At 40.9% G+C, this 25,985-nt stretch overlaps 2 protein-coding genes across 3 annotated transcripts in view; both read right to left on the bottom strand.

Annotated features, from left to right (window-relative positions):
- Positions 1-5,821: 5,821 nt before the first annotated feature.
- pdpn (podoplanin) lies at positions 5,822-17,288 on the bottom strand. Of its 2 annotated transcripts, XM_008414777.2 has the most exons (5): positions 16,871-17,288; positions 10,462-10,875; positions 10,242-10,350; positions 9,144-9,192; positions 5,822-8,464 (listed from the first exon to the last, which is right to left on the bottom strand). In XM_008414777.2, exons 1-5 carry the CDS (start codon positions 16,932-16,934, stop codon positions 8,408-8,410), a joined length of 693 nt encoding a protein of 230 aa, XP_008412999.1. In that variant the 5' UTR covers positions 16,935-17,288; the 3' UTR covers positions 5,822-8,407. The 2 variants fall into 2 exon arrangements, with proteins under 2 accessions (XP_008412999.1, XP_008413001.1); XM_008414779.2 differs by lacking the exon at positions 9,144-9,192 and having other exon boundaries at positions 16,871-17,286.
- A 1,040-nt stretch (positions 17,289-18,328) lies between these two features.
- Positions 18,329-25,985, bottom strand: part of LOC103467996 (forkhead box protein J3) — a 74,123-nt gene continuing 66,466 nt past the window's right edge. Inside the window, exons 11-13 of the mRNA XM_008414780.2 lie at positions 23,035-23,286; positions 21,958-22,059; positions 18,329-21,068 (exon numbers count right to left, since the gene is read on the bottom strand). Of these exons, the coding sequence (XP_008413002.1) occupies positions 20,950-21,068; positions 21,958-22,059; positions 23,035-23,286 (473 nt within the window). The 3' untranslated portion in view covers positions 18,329-20,949. The remainder of the gene's footprint in view (positions 21,069-21,957; positions 22,060-23,034; positions 23,287-25,985) is intronic.

The raw sequence follows: 25,985 nt of genomic DNA, 5'->3' as shown, positions 1-25,985 counted from the left end.
TTAGAATTACAAAATTTCTATTTTCTAATCCAAAAAAAAAGAAAATTCATATTTTCTCAGGTGTTTGTGAATGTTTGTCTCTGTGTTGACCTTCAATAGTAACCTTTTCATTCCATCCCCCCCGCCCCCCCCAAAAAATTATTATTTAAAGACTTATTTAGTTATTCAGGTAATCTTTGACACCAATATTAGTTAAGAATTTCTAGTGAAGCTCCCGGGAAGTATGTTGCAATGGTTGTAAATTAAAACTTATAGGTCTTGTGCAGATTGTTGGGGGTCAATAGATTAATGGCAGCAATCTTCAGGTAATCTTTCTAAATCTATCAGGGCAGTAGATGAGAATAACAGTTTTTTTTCTAATAGACTGAAAACACCATTGTAAACTACAATAAACTCTTGGTTAAATATTCAAATTTTGATATCACTGTTGGATAAGAGCCACATTCCTATCCATCAATCATCTCTGTCATTTCTGTTTTACAGCTGTTCAGAAAACAGAAGACACATTGTGCTGACATGCTGAAGATTAATAACGGCCAATAGTATGTGTTCTCCTCTCTGTTTTCCTTAACAATCGTCAATTGAATCCCGACAGCTGGATTCATATCAATCTCACACCTACACTGACACAAAGCTAACTATTTGGCTTCCCATGGCATTATTTCCAACCTGTAGGAGTTCTTCAGACCCCTCACCCCTGCAAGATGTGCATCTGTGACATTGTGGTGCACATGGGTGGTGTTCTTATGGCACATGCATGGCATGTCTCCTGTTATGTTGCATGTGGGTTGAATGGTGTTTCACTGTGACACCACATGCCAGACTTCTGCTGGCCATAATGAAAGATCATAAATAACAGGCTTAACCCACCCTGCTAAGCCTTACTTTTTCCTTCTCTGTATTTTAGAATCAGCATTCTAAACCCCGCAGCTGACTTGCTGAAACAGCACAACGTGGAAAAAAAAAAGTAATTGAATAAGCGTTGAATCGTTTTTTGTTGTTTTTTTTTCCAGTGGAAGTTTGGTTACGATTGTGTTTATTTATAGCATGTTCTAAGTTGTTGTGGCCCTGCCAAAAGCTCTGGTGTGTCTTTCACAGCTGATGGCAACTGCAGCTGAGAAACTTTAGTAGGCAGATTGAAACTGGATCTCTTTATCGTGCATGTATCAAATCATTGTTTAACCAGGTGCTGAAGCGTCAAAAGTCGAAGAAAATACAAGCGATTAGGCAAATGAAGCAAACAGAATGATCAAGAAAAAGAAAATTGCACTAGAAAAAAAGAGGACAAGTTGAAGTGGAAAAAGCTAATATTTTGAGCTGTAGAGTTAGCTGGTGTAAACAGAGATCATACACTTTTAAATTTGCCGAGGTGTGTATTCATATCTCAGTGACCCCTGGGAAGTCAAACCAAGTAGAAACATGATCTGTTTAGTTGCTGCAGCATATGATCATGTGTGTGGACATGAACTCGGAAACACGACCCATTAGCCTAAACGTGTAAAAGCTAAGTGAGACATTGTAAGTCTTAGCGGATACATGTGGAACTGAATTATTGCTCTCAATAGTAAACCAGAGCAACATACTACGTGCAGCATCTATTAAGTTTTGATTTGTTTGCATTATCCCCAACTATGTCCGAACAGAATGTCTAACGATACCGTGTCATGATGTTTTCACATGCACGCGAGCGTTTCCGTGTGGATATGATTTCTGCAGGTAATTTCTGAATGTATGTACACCCTGTTAGATTTAGTTCCCAAGGCCACTGTTTTCAACATCAAATCAAAACAGAAAATAATATCCAATATAAATGTAAACTGGGTTTTATTTCAAGAGGCTGTTTAGTTGGTCTCAAAAATCCTCAAGAACATGAAATGGATAGCTTAGAATTTTTTTTTAACTGAGGTTCTGTTGAACGGCTGTAAGCGGTTGGTGCCGTACCTGCAGCAGATAACTCTTTTGACTCTTTTGACTTCGTTTATGCTGCGTTACCTCAGAAGTTGGAATTTGCTGCTTGGTATGACGTCAGACAAACCCAGCAGTAACAGTGTTTTAGTTAGGAAGTCAGATTTTCAACATGGTGACGCCCATAGACATTGTTTGCAGTAGTTCTTACAAACACAATTTTAAGCTTCCCTTTCCGTGAGCAAGTGCCACTTTTAATTTGTTCAGTTTATTGTTGCAGGGGCTAAATATAGCATTGATATACAGTGTTAACACTTGACATTGTAAATCAATGTTAAATGGGTCTTATTTTACAAGATGCACGTGTATCTTGTAAAATAAACATGATTCCATTACATCTTACTACTGTTGATGTGAGAAGGGGCCATGTTGAAACAGAAAGTCAGCATTACAAGTCGTAACTGGGGGCAATCAGAGTTTCTAAAGTTTCTCACTGGGAAATCTAACTGCAGAAGGTTTTCCAGTTAATTATTTTAAACTGGGAAGTTAGAATTTATAAATCCAGATTAGTTGGTCTGGTGGGCTGAACCTTAAAAGTTGTCCAAAACAGGCCCAGGACTAAAATTAACTTTTACTTTTGTAAAACAAATACAGTCTAACAAAATAACATGGCAGTTTATGCAAACATTGTTGTAGGTACTGATGCATTTTACCATGGATAATTGTTTACGCAGGAAACCTTAACAGGTGATGTTTAGGTTTCACAGATGATTTAATAGATGATGTGTCACCAATGATCTTCCTACATGAAACACAAACTCAAAACAACAAAAAGAGCAACAAAAAGAACTAAATAACATCACAACAACATTGGGTAGCAATATTGAAGAAATTTAAGCTTCAGCATACCACCAAACAAGTTACTTAGTCAGGTGACTAAAGTAAAACAAAGTCAGTGTTTTCGAGTGCCCATAGCAAAGCCCTGGAAAGTTTTGTGCAAGCAATGCTACCTTAAAACCCTCACTTAGTTACAGCTATTCAGTAAAGAGGAATGGGCCAAAATGAACACAAAGTGTGATTTAACTTCTGACTTTAAAGAAAGTATCTAAAAATCTTGAAAAACCCCCAAAAACTATTGATATTCTGGCATTTAGCAAATAGAAATAATTTTTAGTAATCTTAACTGGCCTAAAGCAGCTGAAGTTTAGTGTGATTTAATATCAAACAGTGAGAAAGGAGGTTGTGTGTTTGTAGGTAAACATCTGGTTTCAACAGCAGAAAAACAAGTGAGCTAATGGTAATAAAATATTTAAACAAGAAAGATAACGTACTCTTGGTGAGATATAAAGTGGTTTTGACATTTTCACAGAAAACAGTCAAAAAAAAAAATCAGAACTATCCCTGTAAACTCAGACGAGAAGCTTGGGGATTGTGCTATAACATGTGCCAGATGCTAGTTAGCATATCCTGTGGCGATGGGCACCGATTTGTGCCAGTGATTCTCCACACAATGTAACATTCAACATCAACATGAAGATGTAAGACAAGAGACACAAAGGGGGAAAGCCAGTGAGGTGGACCCCAACATGTCCCATAGATCAGAAAGATCACTGAGTAAGACTTTGGCAGTAAACAATGAGGGTCTCTGACAGAAGATATGTGCCACACCAGCAAAGACAAAGACGTGACTGTCATCTGACAAGATGTTATCTCACTGGCATCAACATGAAATTTATTGCTTTCGTCTCAAGTGCCAGATGTGCAGACAAGAACATGTAAATGCGAACATGCAAATACAAGTCGACACTGTGCGACACAGCACAAAAAGAAAAACGCTCAGATTCATCCAACGTTCAGAGAACAAACACACTGAGAGAACATGTTCACTTAGTCATTGCTGTCTGCAACTCTGCCTTTCTGTAGCTGACACTAGCAAATGTAGGTGATCCATTCATCATCCCTGCAAACATTTACCACACATTGACAACACCCAGTCCGTGCCCGCCACCCAACCTTGTTCACTCGTTTGCCAGGTTCCCAGTTCTCCCCTTTCCCAAGTCTGCTCTCGGTCTCACTCAAAGGTGCTAGCAACACTTTTTGTCGTTATAACCCAAACTCCTGCAAAACTCCTGCATGTTATCCAAGCATGCGGGTGAACATGGACTACGACTGCAGAGCTCGAGTCAACCCACGACAGTCTTGCTGCCAATTCTGTGGGATGAGTTTCAGCAGCAGATTGAGAACAAGTTACTGGTAAACAGTATGTCAAAAGCTTCTGCTTGTGAACAATGTCGAGTCTTATTGCGTTCTCCTGGCAACTGACACAAACATTGGTTTTATTTTTTGATAGGGGAACTGAATTGTGGGCGTGTTCTCAAGCTGCTCCTGACAAGATTAGCTGTAGACTGAATGAGCCCATTGCCCTTTTGAGCGCATCCCTGGTGGCAGCAGTTCAGTGTGGCACTTCCATGTTCTCTTTGCATTTTCCTTGTGTTTTCTTCACTCTCCCCATCTTCTTCCCACAGGTGGAAACATCCAGTGGCAACTCTTTATTACTACTGTCACTCATGACATGTCTGATATGGAAAAGTCTAAGCGAGACATTACCCATTCAAGCTTCGGCAGATTAGGTTCGTAAACAAACGCCTGCTTATCATCTACGCTATTCTCCTATTGTTTCACAATCTGTGCTTCGATTGTTCAGTTGGGATTAATTTTAGCCGAATGGGCATCAACTGAATTTTTCTGATGATTAGAAAAGCTTACTTTGGGTCCGAGTGTAATCCAGTACACAAACTGAACGATCATCTGATAAATCTTCCAATACCAGCTTAAGAGAAATAATCTCGCATATCTTTATACATCTGTGTACAAGACCTCGGGTGGGGTTCCTCCTTCCTCTCAGAGTATGTTTTAGTCACCTTTAGTTGAGTAAGAATGTGTCTCTGACTAATGTTATGTCACAAGTAGGCCTGTTTTTAGAGGTCATTAAAGATGATTTAGAACAATTGTGCAGTTAAGACCTTGTGGCTTGAATCTTTGTAAATTCCTCCGTTTGTGTCTTGTAATAGCTGCTTTCAGGCCTTTCGCCGACAAATGACTCTTAAAAGTTTTAGTGGGTCTTTTTCATCAGCAAAGCTTATAATTTAAATCTTTATTGGAACATGTTGTATGATGTGTGTGTGGATGTGAAAACACACGATGGAAGAAGAGCCCACCCAGGAAGTGACTCCACCCTGCAAGGACGCACAGAATCCCCCCGTGAGCCCCTCCTTGCCAAAGTGAGGAGAGAGCGAGCCGCGGCTCATGTAGTGTCTCCGTTTGCCCCCTCTCAAAAGCCTCCATTGTTCCCGGCAGTCAGCGCCCAGAGAGTGAGCTAAAGGGAGTTATGAAGCTCGCCAACGGGGCAGAGGCTGGGGCGGGGTGGGAGGTGTTGGGTTGGTGCCTAAAACCACACGGAGGACAGGGAGCCAGACATAGAGCATCTCTGTGCAACTCGCAGCCTACTGCTGGAGGTTTGCCTGAGCTTAACAGCACCGTATGAAAAACTCCACAACATGACGCAAAAAAACACACCTAACTGTCAGAGGCACCAACCGACCCGACGATCCCAAGTTGTAGGGCTTTCCATATTTGGTGCTGCTTGTTTGCCAGTTTGAAAAGGGTTTTGTTCTCGCTCCCTCTCGTTAATTTGAAGCGCTGCTTGAACTGGCCAATCGGAGAGAAGGCAGCTGGACGGAGCCCTGGGCAACTTGTTAACATTTGTATACTTCAGTTGGAAACAGAAAATAAGTGTCATGGGACCGTAACGGTCACAAGTATATAAGAGGGGAAGTACAGTGCTGGTCAACAAAGAGCTCAGTTGTGTCCATTTTTTATGGCCGGTTTCTAATATAAATAGAGGGAGATGAGCAAGTTTTTTGTGAAATGTTTCCCATTTTATTGAAACTGTATGAACAAAAACGCTGCAATTAAATAAGAGGTTTGCATGAAACACATGGCACAAATGGACGACATCATGGCAAAGCAAAAGAAATGGATCATTGCAAACATTTGCAGTGTCTAACGTCTAAATCATCAAACATTCCTCCTCGTTCAGTGCACATATTAAACAAGTTTTAAAAACAGGCAGGGTAAGATAAGAGTATTTATACACCCAGTTAGCACAGTTACAGTTGGAACAAAACATCAAAAATAGAAAAAAGCCTGCATAACACTGAGCACTAAAGCTAAGTGCAGCTATGAAATGTTATCCTGTGTGTAATATGCAGTTAACAACTGGACGGCTGTTCTGGTAACATAAACAGAAGAATACGCTGTTAAGCTGATACTTTTATCACGTCTAGCAACCTACGGCAGCACGGAGACCCGAAGTAGAGCAGGGGCCAGCTGAAGAAGTCCATTCAAGACACACACTTCAAGGCACACTTCAAAACTTTGAAATACTCTGCGCTAGCGAGAGAATACCAGAAACAGTGGCACAAACCCTTCTGCTAAATTTCACAGATGTGTATCAGGTTTTAATGTGTCAGTGTTAAAGTGGGCAGAATGTCACGGTGCTCCTGCAAACGAGGGCTGCTGTTTCTGCTGCGCTCGTCCTGAAAGAGGACGCCCATGGTCTGGACTAGGTCTGCACGCTGTGCTTTGTGCAATTGGCCCGAGATGTCGGGTATTTTGGCCGCGTGGGGAACTGCTCTAACTTGTGCTCTAGAACTACTTCACTACAGTGCTGTGGAAAAGTATTTGCCCCATTACAGGTTTCTTCTGTTCTTGCTGGTTTTGTCACATTCAAATGTTTGATGTTTTTTAAAAAAAAAATTATAGCAGACTGACATAAAGTGAGTAATTTCCAAAGATCAGTTGTCTTATGATCATTTTTTGTGTTTATTGAGGGGAAATAAACTATCCAAACCAACCCAGTCCTATGTACGCAAAAACATGATCACTAACCCTGGTAAATCACAACTTATGTGTGTTCTTTTGAAAACAGTTTAATTTTTCAAGCCACATCCAGGTCTGAATACAACCAGGGATATAGTATCAATAAATTGTTTAAATAAAACCTGCCTGACAACATATAGTAGGCTAAAAAGCAAGAAACATGACACAGTGGCGAACCTCTCCAGGAGTGGCTTCCCTACTAAAATTACTCCAAGAGGGCATCAGTGACTCCATCCAGGATGGCACAAAAGAACACAGAATAACATCCAAAGCACTGCAGACCTCACTTGCCTCAGTTAAGGTCTGAGTTCATGATTCAGCGATAGTAAAGAAAGTGGGCAAAAGTGTGTTTAATAGTAAAAACCACTGCTGAGCAAAATGAACAAAAGAGCCTGTTTGAGATTCCTCCCCCAAAAACCATTTCCAAGATACCCAAAATTTTGGCTAAAATATTTTGTGGACTGCTGACCCCAAACGTTCTTTGATTGTATGTGTCCTCTCATATCTGGTAATAAACTAGCATAGCAATTCAGAAAAAACAAACAAGAAAACGATATACTGGAAGTTAAACTTGGTGGTGGAAGTGGGGTGGTCTGGCTACTTCAGAACCTGGATGACTGGCCGTAACTGAACTCAAGCAGCCTGGTTGAAGAAAGCATTTGAGCAAGTCTGCCTTTCAATGCCTAGTAAAAACAGAAAGGCTTTGGAGTGGCATTGTCAAAGTCTAGATTTAAAACCAATTTATGTGCAGTGGAATGACCATAGACAGCCTGCTTATGCTAAAGCAACCCTCCAACAGGGCTAAACTAAAACAATCCTACAACAAAATTTTTCTAGCAGCGACTAACTGCCATTTATTGCAACATTTAAGTGCAATAAAAAAAAAAAAAAAACTATAATGGGGCATAATATTTTTGAGGCACTGTACAACACCATCCTATGACTGCCTGTTCATACTGTATACTGAATATTGTCAAATTCTAGCCTATGCAACTGCAAGAGAATGAGAAAGTTGCTCGCTCTATCCTATGTAGCGCCACTGAATTCAATATATTTACATACATCCTGTGGATTTGCAACAGTATTTTCTATTTCCTACCCTCCCGTCCCCCTTTTTGTATTTAATACATTTCTCCATTACGTTGATTTCTCAAAGTTCAACAGTAATTTTGCTTAGCTACTTCCCTTTAATGGAGGAGAGCAATGCCTTCTTCCTGGTGTCAGATAATTGTTTGTTTACTCAATCAACAAAATGCATTTAAAAAGCACAACAAAAGAATTTGCTGTCCCATTGTTTTTTTTTCTCGTTCGCTTCAGGAACACGAGGGAAGAGAGAGTTTTTTTCCAGGGAGGTAAGCAGGGGAAAACGAAGATGTTGACTTGTGCACCCCCTCTTGTCTCACACACGTTACAGTACACACTGTATATACACACAACAACAAAACACTCGACCCTCGCTGCACCCCTTGGTTTGGCATCACTTCAAGTCCAGGTTAGATTAGTTTAGTTCTGGCATTGTGCTCGTTTTAATTATCAAACTCAAAAGTCACAGTTCAGTAGTTTAGGATTTCCAGAACTTTCCGCGCTCCTGCTGCTTGGTTGACTTTTTCTTCAAGGGCTGCAGAGGACAGAAGGAAAGAAACAGAAAACAAAAAAACAAATCAGTAAGGGCTTTTAAATTGAACATTATCCTGCTGGACTCAGAGTATTTAAGCTTTCTGTTATTGGGACGTTAATTCGCTGCTGGTGGTAATTTGATTTTTTTTATTAGGCACATGTTGGGATAAATACGGATGGAGAAAAAAATAACAGCTGTAGATTTTAATAACAGATCGAAAGGGGTTATATAAGCTTTTAGTTTGCTTATTCCCTTTTAGTATATCTTACCATCAAGTTTTTGGAATGACAGTGAAGCAATCAGACAAAACTGAACCATTAGTCGCTGAAATAACAAACAAAAATGGCTGATTCCAACTCCCAGCTCCAGCAAACACAAATCTCCTGTTCCTAGGGATTAAATCAAGCTGCCATTATGAAACCTGCCCTCCTGATGACCACTGCTCATGTACACTGACACTGAGTCAACAAACAGAGTAATTTGGAGGCAAGAGAGAGTCACTTGTCACCATGAATGCCTAATTTTTACACCCTGAAGCACGGGACTGTGTGTCAGTAAAAGGAGCAGCTTTCACCGGAGTGTCAGGAGTGTTTTAATGGGGAGAAAATGTTTGTTACAATGAGAGTAAAAAGGGTAGGTGGAGGGTTCAAATCGTCAGAATTAAGTTGGAGAACTTTACAGAGACAACAACGCTGTCTTTTTTTGCAGGTTTTCTGCTCTTGGTAGACCTATGACAAACACACACACACACACAAAAAAAAGACACTTACTACGATCCAATGCCATCATATTTTCATAACAGAATGTATGTTCTGTGGGAACACTGTCGTTTGGAAGAGATTTTGCTTATTTCTCCGAGGGAAGTAAGGCTTTCAAAATGGGTTTGAATACCTTTAGACCATTTATGGCTGCAACGCTGCAGTGCTGGGAATCCAATGTCAACTTATCACCACAGACCAACAAGTCCCATTACATCACTGTACATGATGTAATGGGACTGTGTAATTAATGACTAAAGGTTTGGCTCAACTTTTAGAGAAAGCAAGAAGTGATGACTCCGGGCACAACTTTGCTTGAACATTCGCAGTATTGTCAACAATTTATGCTCTCAGAGCTGCACATGGCTTGCAGTGAAAGTAGGTTACGAAGATTTGAGCACATTTTGTCGAGTTCAGACGACAAACATTCAACTTTTTGTGGCTTCAAATGAAACAACACATGTATCCAGGCTTTTTGACACTGCCCCTAAAATACAGTGTAACCTGCTGCCTTCGGAGTCACCTAATTAGGTCATAATGCATTTAACTTTATTTCACTACAAATGTTCATTGTGAAACACTGTCATTGCAGCATTGTGCTTCTCTTTGTTAGAATCTGTTTCAAGATTCAAAATTGATGTTTAGATGTTCTCCATCTAATATGACATTGAAAAATGAAAAACATAACACTTTCTGTCTCTAGATTTCAAAATCTGGAAGAGACAGACTCTAAAAGACTAATAAGTCTGTATCTTATTGGTAAGAGACAGACACTAAAAGACTTGCAGCTGTGAAGTATGAACTCAGTGGGGCTAGATTAAAATGCATCTAACATTTTGTTTGATTTTCATTTTCTTTCATTATCTTTGAAAATTGTGCACCATTTCCTTTCTATTACACCTTTATGTACTTCCTCCTGCATTAAAGTTTGGCATTCTAACATAATAAAAAAAAAATCGGAAACGTTCGACATGTAAAATTTAGCAAGACAGGTGATATACAGACGGAGATAGACTTACGAGTATTTGCCCATCCTCCTCAACACTGCGATCACCACAGCAATGACAATTACCACGGCCACGATGGCGCCAATCACAATTCCCACTATTTGTCCGGTGCTCAGGCCCTCTGGAAGACAATGGTTATTGTTTTGTTTTGTTTTTTTTCATCTACAAATCATCATTTTTACTATTATTGTTCTGGAAAAATTGCAGGCTATTGGACTGAGTCTTCAGTCACCTTCAGTTTCCACCGTTACGTCGCCACTGTCGGTCCCCGTAACTTCGTCCGCACTCGAGGTCGGATCAATCGGTGCTTCGGTCTCGTCATTGAAGGGGCTACTGGCCTCTTCAGAAGCTGTGGTTTGGAAACCGGGAGCTGCAGTGGTCTCGGGAGGAGGCGAGGCCGTCTCAGCGAAGGCTGAAGTGTGCATGGTGGGAGCTTCGGTTACTCCCACAGTAGTTGTATCGAGGATCTGATTTGATCCTGTAGTAGGGACGTCAGTGTCGGCCTCAGTTGCAGCCACCGGTTCAGCAGTACTGAGCGCTGCATCTTGAGGGGCAACTTGTGGGTTGGTGGGAGAAGGACCGGTGATTATTGTTGTTTCTGCTTCTTCTGTTACCAAAGAGGAGAATGAGGTGACTGTCGTAGGACCTGAGGGGAGCAATTATAAAAGATCTCAAATAAGTTATGCTGATTTTCAAACAAACATCCAATAATCTACATTTTCTCTGCCACAGAATACAAATCCACTTTATAAAGGGCTTTCTCTCTCCCAAATAAGTTTTATGCTTATCCTGCCTCCCACCCAGGGGCGCAACTACACATTATTCAGGTGGATACGAAAACATAAATCGGTAAAGCTTGTAAAGAAAGGACACTGTGCACTTTATTACAATATCTGGTTGTGGAAACCTCTTGGCATCACAAAGAGACAGTGAATCAGAATTTCAAATGATTCCAAGTCCCCCACAAACGCAAGCAGATGCATTGTACTCTCCCTTTTTGGACTGGTCCCACGGAGTGAGGTTGTTAAATCAAACTGACACTCGACAAAGAGGTTCTCCCGTTTGTTTAGAAGCGTGCCGCCAAAGGCTTATGCAGCATTTCTCATTACTATTGTCCCATCATTAGTGCACAGTTACCAAACCATTGAGTCTGCCACACCCAGTGACCTCATAAAATGTACATCCTCCCCCCCTCTCTCCATCCTGCCTTTAGATTCGCGTCTTTTCTCTGTGTAGGAGAATGCCACATCCTCTGTCTCATTTCCTGTGGAAGGAGCCGCAGTGTCAGGACGGCACGGGAAGGCTTGTTAACCCTGAGCTGCAAGCCCACTTCAGACCTGATGCAACATCTAAGAGCGCGGGAACTTATAATTTGGTTTTTCCAAGTCCTACGTAGTACATTTTGGGCAGTTATCAAAATGTGAGGACACATGCTTGATACTTTCATAAACGAGAAAGCCCAAATTTGTCAATCATGTCAAGAAAATGTCACATTTAATCCTCTCTTGAATAATTGGCATCTAAAATTAAGCATTTTTAGAGCCTACACGTCTGTCTGTGCTGCTGATTGACTTGTAAATATTTAAGAAAATAAACATGTATTTATCCTCCCGCTGACTGTGGGCCAGCCTAATTTCATTGCAGTCATTCCCCACCAGTAGCGCTTGCTTCATCTCCCCAAGGTCTATATCCTTCCAGCCACAACTGAAAGTTTAGCCTGAATAGTACCACTTGAAAATTAAGGAGCCAGCCTTCAGCGGGGCACCAAAATTACAGCCTGCAATCAACTTTCCACTGACAAAGAGTTGGCGTACAAACTACTCCTTCTCTACTGGAAAAGTGAAATCTGCTGGTTAGAAATCCTCCTATGCCCCAAAACTTTATTTCTACCGAGAGCCAAAAAAAGTCTTTTTTTAAGCTCAGCCGCTGTCATTAATGTCCGTCCATTTCCACTTTATTAGACTTCTATTAAATACGTGAGATGATAACGAATCCTTTCAAAACGTCCAAAAATAACCCTGGATGGCCTTCGCTGCCTTCATTATGACCAGGCCATTATGACCAGGCGGGCGAAATATAACAAAACATTTGTTCCCGCTGCCTCCGACCGCTGAACGGGGGGGCGGAGGGCCTTCAATCTGTTTGTTTGGACCGTCTGTAAATGATGATAAAATGGTCTGTGAGTAGAGTACAGAGTACGGCTACACACTATGTGTAATCACCTCCCCTAAACTCCTCTAACAATTGTTTCATTATGTGCTCAGTTCCCACAATTAGCTCGGAGTAGTATTTCCTCCCCACAAAAATAACCCTTCTGGGTTAATGCAGCTGCATTAGTGAGCAACTCTGGTGAAATCTGCGCCCCCCCCCCTCTTTTAATCTGCTCCATCTCTCTCCCTCCGTGACCATGCCACTCCCTGAGGAGAACAACAAACCGATCCCGGAGGATAAGTTTGTCAGGGCCAAAAACTTTTGAAAGCACTGAATCATTGTACGTAGGGGTGGAGATAGGAAGGTCGGACAGATTGAAATCGCGAGGGTGGGTGGGATCTTCCTTGGGTATTCAGTGATTCAAAACTGAGAAGCTAGGGGGAACATGATGTCATGATGAATGCGGTCGGCTTTTTGGACATGTAGGGTATAATACTGAATCTGAACATCTAATCCAGAGCAGGTCCAGGCCTGTTACCAAAACCCCAGAGAAAAGGTTTGGACTCCTACCATCACATTTGAGCTAACCGTTGAAAGGGCGTGTTAATTTTGTCAGCTCCCAAGCGCACCCGAGTTTAAAACATTTCTGTAATAGTGCCGTCATCATTGTTGTCTCAAAAATGCGAGTGCCACACTTTGGGTAGTTAATAAGATTTGATTTGATTCCAGGTTAGCGATAAGAAACTATCCCCCAATCTGACATTCATGCTTGCAAACCAGTTGTGTCTTTTTGAGGCCGACAAGGCTGCGAAAGGACTCCAAATATACACCCTTTATCCTATATCACATCGATCTGACCACACACATATACACACTCACTTGCCTCCAATTCAGCATCAAGCAAGCTTGAAACAGCATCTAACTGCCTGAAATGTTAGCAGATGCCCTTTTGTTAGAGTTTGAGAATGCCTGCATGCCTGTTGGTTACAGTTGGCTCCACATGATTCAATCAAGGGGTTACATGTGGCCTTCGGTGATGTGTGATGTACGGTGAACAGCTTTTTTTTGGAAGAGGAATTGCATTAGCAGCTGCTGAGGTTCCGGTTGGCCGAACGTCCACAGCGAAGACGCATGGAAAGTGGTTTGATTGTAGGCAGAGACGGCGGAAGCAGAGCTGTTGGCTTTTAGCTTAGAGTTTTATCTTTTTAAACATCTGACCTCAGTCTATTGTGATACATGCCGGATTGGGAAGTGTTGGAGTAGAATGGAATAGAAATTCATTTATTGTCCCCCAATGGGGAAATATCTGTCCATCAACAGCAAAATGACTTTACCAAAACTTAATGTTATGGAAAAGATTAAATTCTCTAGATTCCACATGAAACCTTGACATTTTCAGATAGTTTTTTGTGTCAACTGTGAAGATGCTAGAATCATTTTTAAAATGGGAACTTTGTAAAAAGAAAAAATGTTAATGCTGTCTGATACACAGGGAGAAAAGACGTCATTAAATACTAAACAACTGATCTTAGCTAGAAAAGAATATTTGCCAAAATGTCCCTCATCCTTCCTACCTTATATATTGAAGTACTAGATCTGAAATTTTAATTGACCAGTTTGTAGCATCAACTCAAAGCTGAATAAAAACCAGAGATGAGAAAACCACTGCAAATCTCTGAATGGTTCATCTCCACTTGGTGCTGTGGTGAATGTCTGATTTAAAGTCRCACAMACACRCACACGCACRMACACACACACACACACACACACACACAMACACACACACACACACACACACACACACACACACACACACACACACAAATAAAAAACAATGTTCAAGATATATATTTTTTATATATTCTGACAGGAACTCGCAATAAATTATGCATCTGAATCTAAACCTATATCCAGTACTGACCACAGTTCATTAGGAGGAAAGACATAAGCTTGTGTGTAAATATGACAAAAGGTAAAAAAAAATTTTTTTTTACTACAAACCAGTCTGGTTCATGACTTCGGTTGACATGCATCAAGTGCTGCAGATAGACAGAGTCGGTAAAAAAGGCTGTGTGAAGACAGAGAGCCGCGCTTTCTGCCTGACAAAAATAAAACCTCTTTCATGGGAGTTATTGTGCGAAGCAGGTACACAACAACACGCAGGGTGAGACGAGAACAAAGGGAGTAGCAGCTTCCATCACAATCAGCTGCCACAGCGGGCCTCTGTTTACGCATGTCTGTACGTTCTAATTCACAGCTTAGTGTGGGAGGGAGAGACGATGTGAGGGGAGTGAGAGACCATGTCCACCTTTGGGGTGCGGAATGTGTCAAGACGCTAAAGGAGGGAACCGAGAGAGACACTCTGCTCATCTGGCAGAACTCCCCCACAAAACCAGCAGGCGATATCGCTGGTGATAATGCTACCCAGTGCTATGTAGAGGTTTGAAACCTGAGTTCAGGGGGGAATATTCGCAGACAGCGTTATCACTAACTCCACACAAAGAGTGTCCAAACGCCTGATGTTTTTCTTTTTTTAACTCTGATAAAGAGACAGAGCAGGGCCCATCTGGACTTCATCACCGGGGGTGGGGGGGCAGATACTGGCATCACAACGAGTTATTCATTATTCTCATGGCCTGCAGGTTCGATCGCTGCACCCCTAAAAGTCTGTTCCCAAATTTCTTCTGCAACGTTCTTCTCCTAAACTCCTAATCTTTCTAACCTTTGGTTGCACGTAGCTACCGATTTCTTTTGTCAGCGGCTTCTCATTTACGTGCATTCTCAAGGCACACGATGCTATCCTTACAGAGGTTTGCACACTTCTCCGCCTCAGCTCTCAGCTCCGTTTGTGGATTTCCTCTCAGGTCTGAGAGAGGCTGCTGCAGACTCAGGACGTCAGCGCTAAAACAGCCTCTCTGCCTCCTATTCCTAAAACAGATGTTTCTCTCTCTCTCTCTCACTGTGGAAAATTTCAAAAGCATGACTGTGCCGTTTTTGCTTCTTCAAAATGAGACTCATGAGCTGACATGAAAATATGCGTGCAGCTCATATATTTATGTTTCGCCATTACTGGTTTGGTTTCTCATATTAAGAGCGTGATGTTAAGTTTGACCCACTTTTGAGTAGCCAGATGTGATCGGGGTGTTACTGGGCCAGCAAGGCAAGGCAGACAAAACTCATTAGCAGCGAGAACAGGGGTGGGGGAATGAATGGAAGGAAGCTTTTACAGGATTCCTGACCCTTGTAAACTTAGCAGATAAGATGGAGAAAAATGTGCCCACTTCCATTTGTTTTTTTGAAATGTAAAGACACTTTCTGAAGTTGAAATATATATATTTTTCCCTTGTTAAGGGTTAAACTCATCAGACTGGTAGGGTTGTAAAAAGGAGGGGAGCTGTTACGAGGCAGGGGGGTGAGGCATGACAGGGGGATTTTAAGCAGCTAAAGCTTTGACACCCCAACCAAAGATGGGTAGACGCCAAGGGGGTTGGCGAGTCCAACAGTTTACCAACACACAGGGACGGATAGGGCGCGTCTCCTGCTCCCTCTCCCTTCCACATGACCCTCTTAAATATAGAGGCTCTCTCTATTAATACCGAAAGCAGCCCGGCCCTTCCCTACCGTTGGTGCCGGCTGTTTCTTATGGGTACTTTTCTTTCTTAAAGGCAAAGATACGAACCTAGGAGATCAAGAGATGAATGATACTCCTATTTAGGAATGAGAAAGGGGGATTGGAGTCAAAATGAAAAGTTGCAAAAAATATATATACATATAGAAAGAAAGTGTAGGACAGCATTTTGGAGAAATATGTACGGTGTACGTTACAATTTACATTGCCTCCACCCCCCACCCAACCTTCTTCCTTGCCTACTTGCGTATGAGAAGTGTTTTGGGACGCTTCCAAAGGATATTCCCTTTCTTCTCTTTAGCTGTGCCAAGAGTTTACAGACATGAGGCAGCTGAGCTCCCGCTATTACATCATTTTTTTCCCTCTCGTGGCAGAAAATCAAACTCTTCCTGTTGTCTGGACTCAGCACCAGTGGCAGACGATAATATGAAAACAGATCAGGAGTATAACAAAGGCAGGAGAGGTGGTTGTTAAAAAAATAAAAATAAATCTGTATTTCTCATGGAAAGCTATTGCTCAATAAAAAAAAAGGGAGAGAGAGAAAAAAAAAAGGAAAACCACTAGAACCAGTTACAGACAATGGTTACCAGACTATAATTTTGCAGTAATTTTGAAATAAAAATTATTTTAAAAAAAATATTTCAAAATTTCAATATTAAAAAATCAACAAAAAAACATGTCAGATTAATTTCTTATCGAAAAACTTTTTGCTTCCATCTCAAGCCACCGTTTTCATTGTTGTTGTTAGATGAGCACAGGTTAAAGCAGACAAAGAGTGGTGTATGCAGGGCACATGGAGGCAGAGGCACACAGGGGGGACAGAGTGTGCTAACGGCAGGACTGTGATAAAGAGTACACTTACTTGCACGTGTGAAGGAGCAGAGAGGGCCGGCCAGGGCCAGGAGGAGCAGCAGCTGAACTTTCATTGTGGTGGGAAATTCTTCTAAGCACTTTTTCTCCTGCCAAAAACCGTTGGGAGACTCAAATCAGAGAGATCTTGTACAGTTCAGGGTTGTACACCGGAATGAGAGAGGATAAGGGACCAACCTCCAAAAAAAAAAAAAAAAGGGTGAAGAAATTTTTTTAAAAATTTTAAAAATAGTTAAAGAAAAATATCAGGATTAAAAAAAAAGTGGCCTGAGAATTAGGCAAAATGGATACAAATCTGTACAGGACAGGATGTGGAGAGAGGATAGAAGAGGAGCTCTGGCCACTTTGAGGAAGTGTAAGACGGGAGAGGGAGGGAATGGCACACAGCATGAGTGAGAAAAGATGGTGAATAAACTGAGCGGGGAGGAGGTGGGTGGTTGGGTTGGTGGTAGGGCGGGCGGTTTGGGGAGCAGGTTGTGCTGGGAGGAGGCTCCTCTGAGTAAGGACTGTAAGGTGGCTAATGCGGTCCAGCCCTGAATGAGGCTCTGCAACTCAGGCCAGCAAAGCCTGCGGCGGTATCAGTAGCTTGCACACATTCTCGCGTGGAAGCGTTCACACTTTAAACAGATAAATAGCTGATATCAAGACATGACAGAAACTGAATGAACGTGCTGTAAAAAAAAAAAAACAATGAATTTAGTTTTTAAGCAAGTTTAGGAATGAATGAAAAAAAAAAACTATAAACTTAACTTCAGGCAGCAAGAGTTTTACCTTAAGTCTGAATCCTTCGTTAATTGTCTAAATAAGAATAGTAATAAATTAAGCATATATAAATCAGCTGCATTGATAGCTTAAAGTGTAGCTCTTTTTCTTGAAAAGATAAGATTAGCAGCAGGGGTTTTAAGGACCTGAACCCAATGAAAGGCAGCTTTAAGAGCAGTTTCAACACTGTGTGACTTTTACACAACGAAGCACGGGTGGTCTGTCGAGTTTACATGCAACCGAAGACTAGATGTTGCTCGGCACTTGGCTGACACCTATTGGAGAACAAGCTACAAGTGTGGATGAAAGCAAGGTGACAAGCACTTCTTACAAAAAAAGAAAGAAACTTGGTTGTTCCTTAGGTTTCGTTTCACCACCAAAAATATATCTTAACATATCTACAGTTCAGCTCAAAATTATTAATATCCCAGGCAGATTTAGATTTGAAATTATTCTTATTCCCTAGAGAAGTTGCTTCTGATACAAAAGCTGCCACACATCTGGGGAAAAAAAAGTGTAAAAGGAGTGTTAATTCTAAAAACAGCAATATATCCGTTTACTTTATCAACTGTGACGAACTGAAAGTGTTGAAAGGCCTCTGTCCCATCACCCTAATCTACTGCAGGCCTTTGGCTCAAAGTCCAAAGACGGAATAATGGTGGAATGACGGCAGCAGACGCAGGATTGGTGCAGTAAAAATGGCTTGTGACATTTTAATAAACACTTAACATATTTTAACCGCCATACACTGAATATTTTTGGACACACAGCTTGCCAATCCCAATTTTTTTCTTTTCTAGATCACTTCTTTACAGTATACTGAATTTATGTACATGATGCAAATCCAGAAGGACGCGTAACAAAATACCGTCTCCATTTGCAGCTTCCTTTGCTTTTCAGTCTGTGTTTTTCAAGGGCAAAAACAGAGGATTAACACAGTTATTTACAAAGACGACAACATACAAACAGAGAAGATATACATATGCTGGTCACTGTAACACAGCACTGAATGGCAATAAGGAGCATTTCCCTTTTTTTTTGTTGTTGTTGTCCATACAATGATTGTTTTGTGACCGCCTAATTAATAATCGAGCGCCTCTGAAACAAATTACACTTTAAGTTTCAATATTTCGCAGAAGGAAATATAAGCTCAAAATGTTACTACAAAGAAATTCCTTTATTTTTTAGTGTATTTTTTTTAGCCTTATGAAGCTGTACACTAATGAAAATCGGAGACGATAGAGAACTGTACACAGACAAAAGAAACATCACAATGAACAAACCAGAGCATTTTGTCTCTTCTTTTTAGTTCTGCAAAAAGAAAAAAAAACATCTTTCTTTTATTAAGTAGATGCTCTCAGAGTTAGTGTTGTGCAAAACCTGCTATTTCTTTTTCCCTAATTCAGGCATCACAAATGATCAGTCGACTCCTTCAGTCTGCTCAGAAACTCTGCACAGTTTTCCCTCAGAAATATAGAGGCTCCACCTGGTAAATTATACATCTAAAACTGGGCACCAATCTTAGGGAAGTCCAAGTCTGGCCTGCAACTTGCTTCCCAATTTGATAAGTTGCTGCTCTCTCACCTGCCGCAAACCTCGCTCCACAACGATAATGAACTCTTCAGCATATGGAGATGACCATTTCCCGTTAGCCGAAACTAAACGGGACCTAAACACATGGCACAGAGTCGAACCGACGCAGACCCCACAGAGACCTGACACTAACACCTGTCCTGGGTGACCAGGTCGCTCTCAAATGACCCTAAACAGACGTGTGGACGAGCTCAGGACACGCTGCACTCAGGTAGGATGTGAGTTCCCTCTGTAGTGTTTGTTTTTGGCAAAAATGGGTAAAAAGGTCTAAAATAAATTTATATTGTATAGCTGTACCAAAGTCTCATTAAAAAAAAAAAACAAAAAAAAAAACAACTTAATTCTAGGTGGGGGAATAAAAAACCAAGTGAAGTATTTTATTTTTCACAGAATCCTATAAATAAATAAATACATATAAATAAATAGTATAAATACAATTTCAATACAAGAAATGCAGGTAAGGCATTTTTTTCTAACTTATAAGCATGATCATAGCCACAATATACTTTTAATTAGAGGGGTATAGATGTACACATTACTAAACTCCCTGCTCCATGATGGTAGACAGGTTCTATTTGAAGTATTTCTTGATCTGCTCTACATTTGAAATTCAACTCAGCTTTCCAGTTAATCCTGTTAAACAGTGTTAATTCATATTCAATGAAGGCAACAATTAAGTTTTTCACAAATGCCCAGATTGGTTTTTACTCTGGCTGTCTCTGTCTGACACAAAAATTGCTTTGATTATTCAAATTGCATTTTTTTTTTTTTTTTTAAAAGACAAAAACTGAAATCTTTAAGGAAATTTAGATTTTTCTGAAGCACTATATAAATGACGTTGGTCCATCTCGTGATATATTTGACTAATAAGAGTGAAAACTTAAAACTGAGACCAAACCAGCCAGGATACATGTTAGTGCCAGGTCAGAGGAGGGACATTTTCATTCAGAAACGACACAAAAGTGGAGAAGGGCGTGAGCATTTCACCCTGAGAGCATGAAAACCGAGCACACCAGATTATTATACAAAATAAATTTTTAGAAACAAATATGTCTGAAAAAGGCAGAGAAAATATCCCAGAAGATTGTATTGTGGCGCATGAAAAGTATTCCTGTTTTGACCAGTAGATGGCGCTCCACTCAATCACATTTTCCTGCATCTTCTTTTGTTCAGATCCACAGCAGCATAAAGAGAGGCCCGGTAAAAGGGCAAAAGAAATGTTTACACCAAGAAAAAAGTTGAAATATCTGAACATGCTCGTTGTGTTTGCAAGAAATATGATTCATGTGCAGCATTTTGCTGCAGGCTTAGAGTTTTCTGTCCATTTCTTTTATCAGCGAGAACTGTAACATGACATCAGCTGTTGCAGGAAACGCGTCTGAGGGAAAAGAAAAATGAAAATACACAGAGGATTTGACAATACTTTGGCGACCTGTGACTCTTTAAACATTGTGTTTACAACTTGGCACTGCCCCACACAATAAAAGTCTGTCCTGTCATTTTTTTTTTTTTCCAATAATGATTGTCTTTTGGACCCCACAGCCACTTGTATTAGAAAAAAAGGCCAACAAGATTTTAGAAAATTACTTTCCATTACTTCCTGGATTGTCGTCCGTTTCTTCACTTCGGTGAACAGAGGAGGTTGTCCACCACAAAACTCACATCAGCATTGTCCCGCCAGGTCTCTTTTCTCATATTTTGACTCACAGTTCAGCTTTAGACAATGGAGTCCCAGTCAAAGTCATCCTGGATGTCCTCGGCAGCGAGGATGCGTCTCACCTGAAAGTGCCCCGCAGGCAGAGTGTGCTGCTGCTGGCTCAGCTGGCTGTGATGACCTGTGTGTGGAGAAAAACATCACTAACTCAGGACTACTTGTGTGTCAGCGGGAATTTAGATTGGATGAAGTTAATTACATATTAGGGGTTTCCTGTTTGGCTACTTGAGCTCTTTCTAATATATCAACAACACCGAGACACTTAGGAAACAGTGTGCCTTTATAAGATGTACTGGAAAAACACTGTCAACATGATTGGTCAGTATTATTCAATTATTTGACAATTAATACAATGCGAGTGACAATGTGTAGACGTCATCAATTTCTGAGAAAAAAGTGATTTTCATCTTTTTTGTTAAAATAACAAAACTAGTTGAAGTCACGAATAAACCACCCCATGTTTTAATAGCAATTTGGAGAATTTAAAATGGTAAACTTTGCGTTTGAATTCAGCTTGCTTGCACAGTAAATACAAGTTGTTTTGGGATGTGGGGCTTAGGGGGGAACTCACCTCTGGTTAACATTCCGGTTTTATTTCACACACTTTATTATTGGTTTCGGCCAGTTAGATGAAAGCTTGAAAGGAACACGCCTGAATCCCGCCCTGTGTCAAACGCTCACCTATATCTGATCGAGAGCTGGCGGAGAAAACTTTTGCTCCTCTTGTAAATGCTACAAGAGGAGAAAAGAGAATTCTCCACACATTCAAGAAGCAAAATTTCTACAGAGCAAAACACAGTAGGGCTGCTTATTCCCTTTTTAGCCACAAAAACGTAACCGTTTTGTTCCATGTACTTAAACATCACCGAGCCGGTTTTGTTCGTCTCATGAAACCAACAAGAAAATGACTTTTTAATGAGACGAGCGTCTTTACACGTGTTCGAAAAGCCAACACTTTGCTGCATTATCACGCCTTTAACAAGTTTCTCCCGTCCCACCGGAAGAGTCACCTGTCATGCTGGGCGCCGTGTTGCTCATTGGAGGCATGTGAGGGTATCCTGGTGGGCCCATCAGAGAAGAAATGTTCTGTCTCGAGTCCATGTACATGTTCCCTGCGAGAGAACAGACAAAAGGGCAATGACTAACTGTCAGATTAGTGTACCAACTTTCACACATTCGTCTCTGCAGAACACAAGCTGTTACCGCGCGTAGTACACAACTGCACTGCCGTCTTATGCTGGATGAGTAGTACCAAATCTCTGGTGAAAACAAGTCGCCTCACCTCCACGTCTACTAGAGTCGCCTTGAAACTGAAAACCGCTATAATTTCTTTGCAAATGTACAATGTTAAGTGGCGACAATTGCTCACTGAGCAAAGAGAGAAAAGGATTTAGCTTCAAGGCTCGACAGCAAGCACATGAAGAGATGCCCCTGAGCGTTATGCTGAATGCATACTGTTGGGGGCTGAAATTAAATAGGTGGTAATGATTGAAGGTGCATTTTTAATAAGGTTTGAAGGTACAAGTGTATTCTCCTCTAAAACTGATTACACTTATCTCTCTGATGATTTACAAGGGACATAAAAAAATATGCTTCAGTGGGTGGAAACATTCACATGAATCTCCAGAACGTTTCCATTCCAACATATGTCTTTTAGAGGTAGTGCTGAGCCAATTCATAGGGCACTTTAACAACAGCATGACTAAAACAACACAAAATGTGTTCCAATTTATTTCTTTTAATGCATTAAAACGATGTATAAAGACATGTTTGACAGAGATAAAATTGTAATTTGCAACAACAAGCAATAAACCAAAGACCTTATTAAGATAAAGGATGATGCAGGTCTTGTTTCAGATGTTTTTTTTTCCTGTTTTTTCATTGCTGACATTAAAAAACAGGAAAATGTCTTATGTCCATTTTACTCATATTTATTTGTATTTTCCTTTCTACCTCTCATTTTACTTTTACATTTCGACATTCTCCCAACTACCCTGTACACTGACTAGTGAACTCACCTCCACACACACACAAAATGATAACGTTATTCACTGAGTGTTTGTAGAAACGTGGCTGTGTGGACCAACCTGTTCCAATGTGTTGGTTGTGTTGCCCGTGCTGATTGTGGTGGCTGGGCTTCGGGTGCATGGGAGCAGGGTGCTGCGTTGCTGACGGCGCTGCTGGGTGTTGGACCTGAGGTTGCGGGTGGGTCGCGCTCTGAGGTGGGATGACCCCTGTGGCTGTGAAGAACTGGTTGATTGAAGAACACAGATCAGCCATCTGAGTAGCATCGAGGGTCCAGTTGTTGAGTTCGGCTTGCCTCATGGTCTCCTTCAGAGCTGATAGAGGAAAAGAAAAAAGAAAAAAAAATGGAATTGACTGTGATGTCCTGAACACAGGAGTACCTCAAGGTTGTGTGCTTGGCCCAGCCCTTTTAGAACAAAACGTGCATCTGTGAAAACAACGGGATCCAGTTTAGGTTCAACATCTGCATAGTGGGTTTTAGACAAAAACCTGATTCTAAGCAAACAGGGAGGTTTTTCTAGGTTGAGAAAGACTAATTATATCATACAACCCACATTCTTCATCGTTGCGTTAGGTGACAAGATTTGGTTCCACCAGTCTCCTAGGAACTCACAAACCTACATGAACACTTAGACTTTGAACATTTCCAGCCTAGTGAAGAGAGTCAAGCAGTGAATTTTCTTTCTGAGGAAATGAAAACAGGTTGGTCTATCCTCAGAGCTGCATACAAATTTAATAGGAACACAAAAGGGAACATCCTCTGGCAGAGCAGCAAAGTATGGCTCGCACAGGCTGGCCTGCAGATAACAGAGGAGACCTCTTTCAGGTGCTCAAATCTGCCCAAAATGTTGTAGGATCTCCACTTTGGAGCAGCCCATGGGTCAACCACCTGCAGCAGAAGGCGAAGTTGATCGGTGTGAACTAGACTCACCTGGGTCACTTTCTGTTTGTTCTCCTTCCATCAGGAAAAAAGCCCCGGCAACTCAAAAAAGATGAGGAGAAGCTTTATTTTACAGAGAATTGTGGCCTCCAAGAAAACATATAGTGAGTTTGACCTCCTGTTATGATCACATGGTTTTGGAACTTGGTTTTTGTTTGTTTCTGGTTTCATCGTATCCTGGTTCTTTTACTTTGATTTTGCCTTTGTTCGATCCTCTGTGTATTTAGATCTTGGTTTATTATTTATTGTGCATTTAGGTTTCTTTGATTAGTGTTTCTTCCTGTTACCGTTTTTGTTGGTTTCAGGGTTGAGCTCTACTTTCTCTTTTCCTCTCGCTCTAGTCATGTTTTCCGTGTTTATTACTTTCTCCGTTGTTCTGGTTCATCCACTCCCAGTTCTTCCAGCGATTATCTTTGTAAGATCTTTATGTTCTTTCATCAAAACTTCTCACTGTCCATAAAATTCTCAGCACCCGAGTCTTCAACAAACTCATTTTCAGGTTTTTGAGGTGTATGAAAGTATTATTTTGACATGCATCCCTTACAATTCAACCAACAACAATTTTCTCAAACGCCTCTGTCACAGAAGAGAAAATATATATTTTAGCTTAAAAAAAAGCTGAACATATATGCATAATCCTTCCACTAATACTTTACTAAAACACGCTTTGATATAATTTAAGCATTCAGTCATTCCCACCTATAAGCGGAAGCTTAGGAGACAGAGCCTTCTCTGTTTGAAAACTTATTTTTACTCATTGGCCTTCAACCCAACTGAGACTTGAGATTTGTCACTTTATTTTTATGCTTTCTTTTATCCTGTTTATTTTGCTGATGTTCAGCGCTTTCTTTCAGCTATGGCTAGTGTTAAAGAGCTTCATAAATAAAGTTTATGATGACGAAAGCCATAGATTGTAGGCAGGTTTATAATGGCTCCAAAATATATCATTGTACAAATGTACCAATCAGGGGAAGTGTACAAAAAAGGAACCAGAGCCAAACTGTGTATTTGGAGAAACCATGGGACCACAGCAGCAAACAACAGATGATTTCTTTTCTTCATAATTGATCAAAAACATGAGATGGAAAATAGTAGCCAGGGTCCAACAGTAATACTGAAGAAGCTGCAACAATTCCAACACACACTGGTTATGAATTATGTGTCTTCTGACATATTTCTGGACTAAATGGAAAAAATACTCTTCTCTTCCGATGGCGTTCATATGCCATCCATTTTCTGTGTTATGACTGATCCATACATTTTGTTTCATCAACCAAAAAGCCCAGTGGAAGCTTCAGAAACTTTAATTCGCTAAAGAAAAAGATCTAGTTCGATTGTTCTTCAGTTGTGTACATCATCACCATGAAGTTATGTTGGACTCAAAGAAGAAAGTAACTGAGAAAAGACAAACATCTCAACAACCCTTCCCATGTTGATGCAAATGCTCTTCAAACTTTCATTTAGAAACAGATTTTGTTTTAGTTTAATCATAGAAGTGTCAGTTTGACTAAATATAAAAATACCTAAAGTAAATCGCTGTGAATGCACAGTGAGAGATTAACCAAGCTAATAACACCTGACCCACCGTCCCCTCATCACATAACTGTTGACAGGTGAACAAAACACACAACTAGACCTAAACCCAAAGTGTCTAATTTTCTATTTCAAAATATATAAGCAGCAAATAAAACATAGTAGAAAATACCTTCCCTAGTCAAATTTATGCACCTTGTAGCAACAGAAAAACAGGAGCTCTGTCCCTGATCCTCGGAAGCACGATGCAGAAAGTGAAGGATTGCGTTACGCCGGTGTGAGGGAGGTCAAGCATTGCGGAAACAGAGAGCTAGCAGCAGCCCGTATGCTGCAGGACCGGCCTTCTTCATCAGTCCTGTGTGGATGTTTGTTGGCTTTGTGCACTGACCGTGATAACAGGCTGTTACTGAGCTGGGACCTAATTGGATTATTCACATTATACAATTGAGAGGGGAGGGGGGCTGAGGGTGGATGTGAGACAGCCTGTGATGGTGTGTGTGTGTGTGTGTGTGTGTGTGTGTGTGTGTGTGTGTGTGTGTG

This window comes from Poecilia reticulata, linkage group LG7 (genome assembly GCF_000633615.1).
Source record: "Poecilia reticulata strain Guanapo linkage group LG7, Guppy_female_1.0+MT, whole genome shotgun sequence".
In the NCBI taxonomy this organism is placed as follows: Eukaryota; Metazoa; Chordata; class Actinopteri; order Cyprinodontiformes; family Poeciliidae; genus Poecilia; species Poecilia reticulata.
Note: the sequence above shows the minus strand (reverse complement) of the source record. Positions and strands in the feature narration are given on the sequence as shown.

Excerpts from the sequence above, each read along its gene's own strand:
- pdpn (XM_008414777.2), bottom strand. The coding sequence starts at position 16,934 with ATGAAAGTTCAGCTGCTGCTCCTCCTGGCCCTGGCCGGCCCTCTCTGC. Across the intron at positions 10,876-16,870 it reads CTGCTCCTTCACACGTGCAA|GTCCTACGACAGTCACCTCA; the intron begins GTAAGTGTACTC and ends TGCTCCCCTCAG. Across the intron at positions 10,351-10,461 it reads CGTAACGGTGGAAACTGAAG|AGGGCCTGAGCACCGGACAA; the intron begins GTGACTGAAGAC and ends ATTGTCTTCCAG.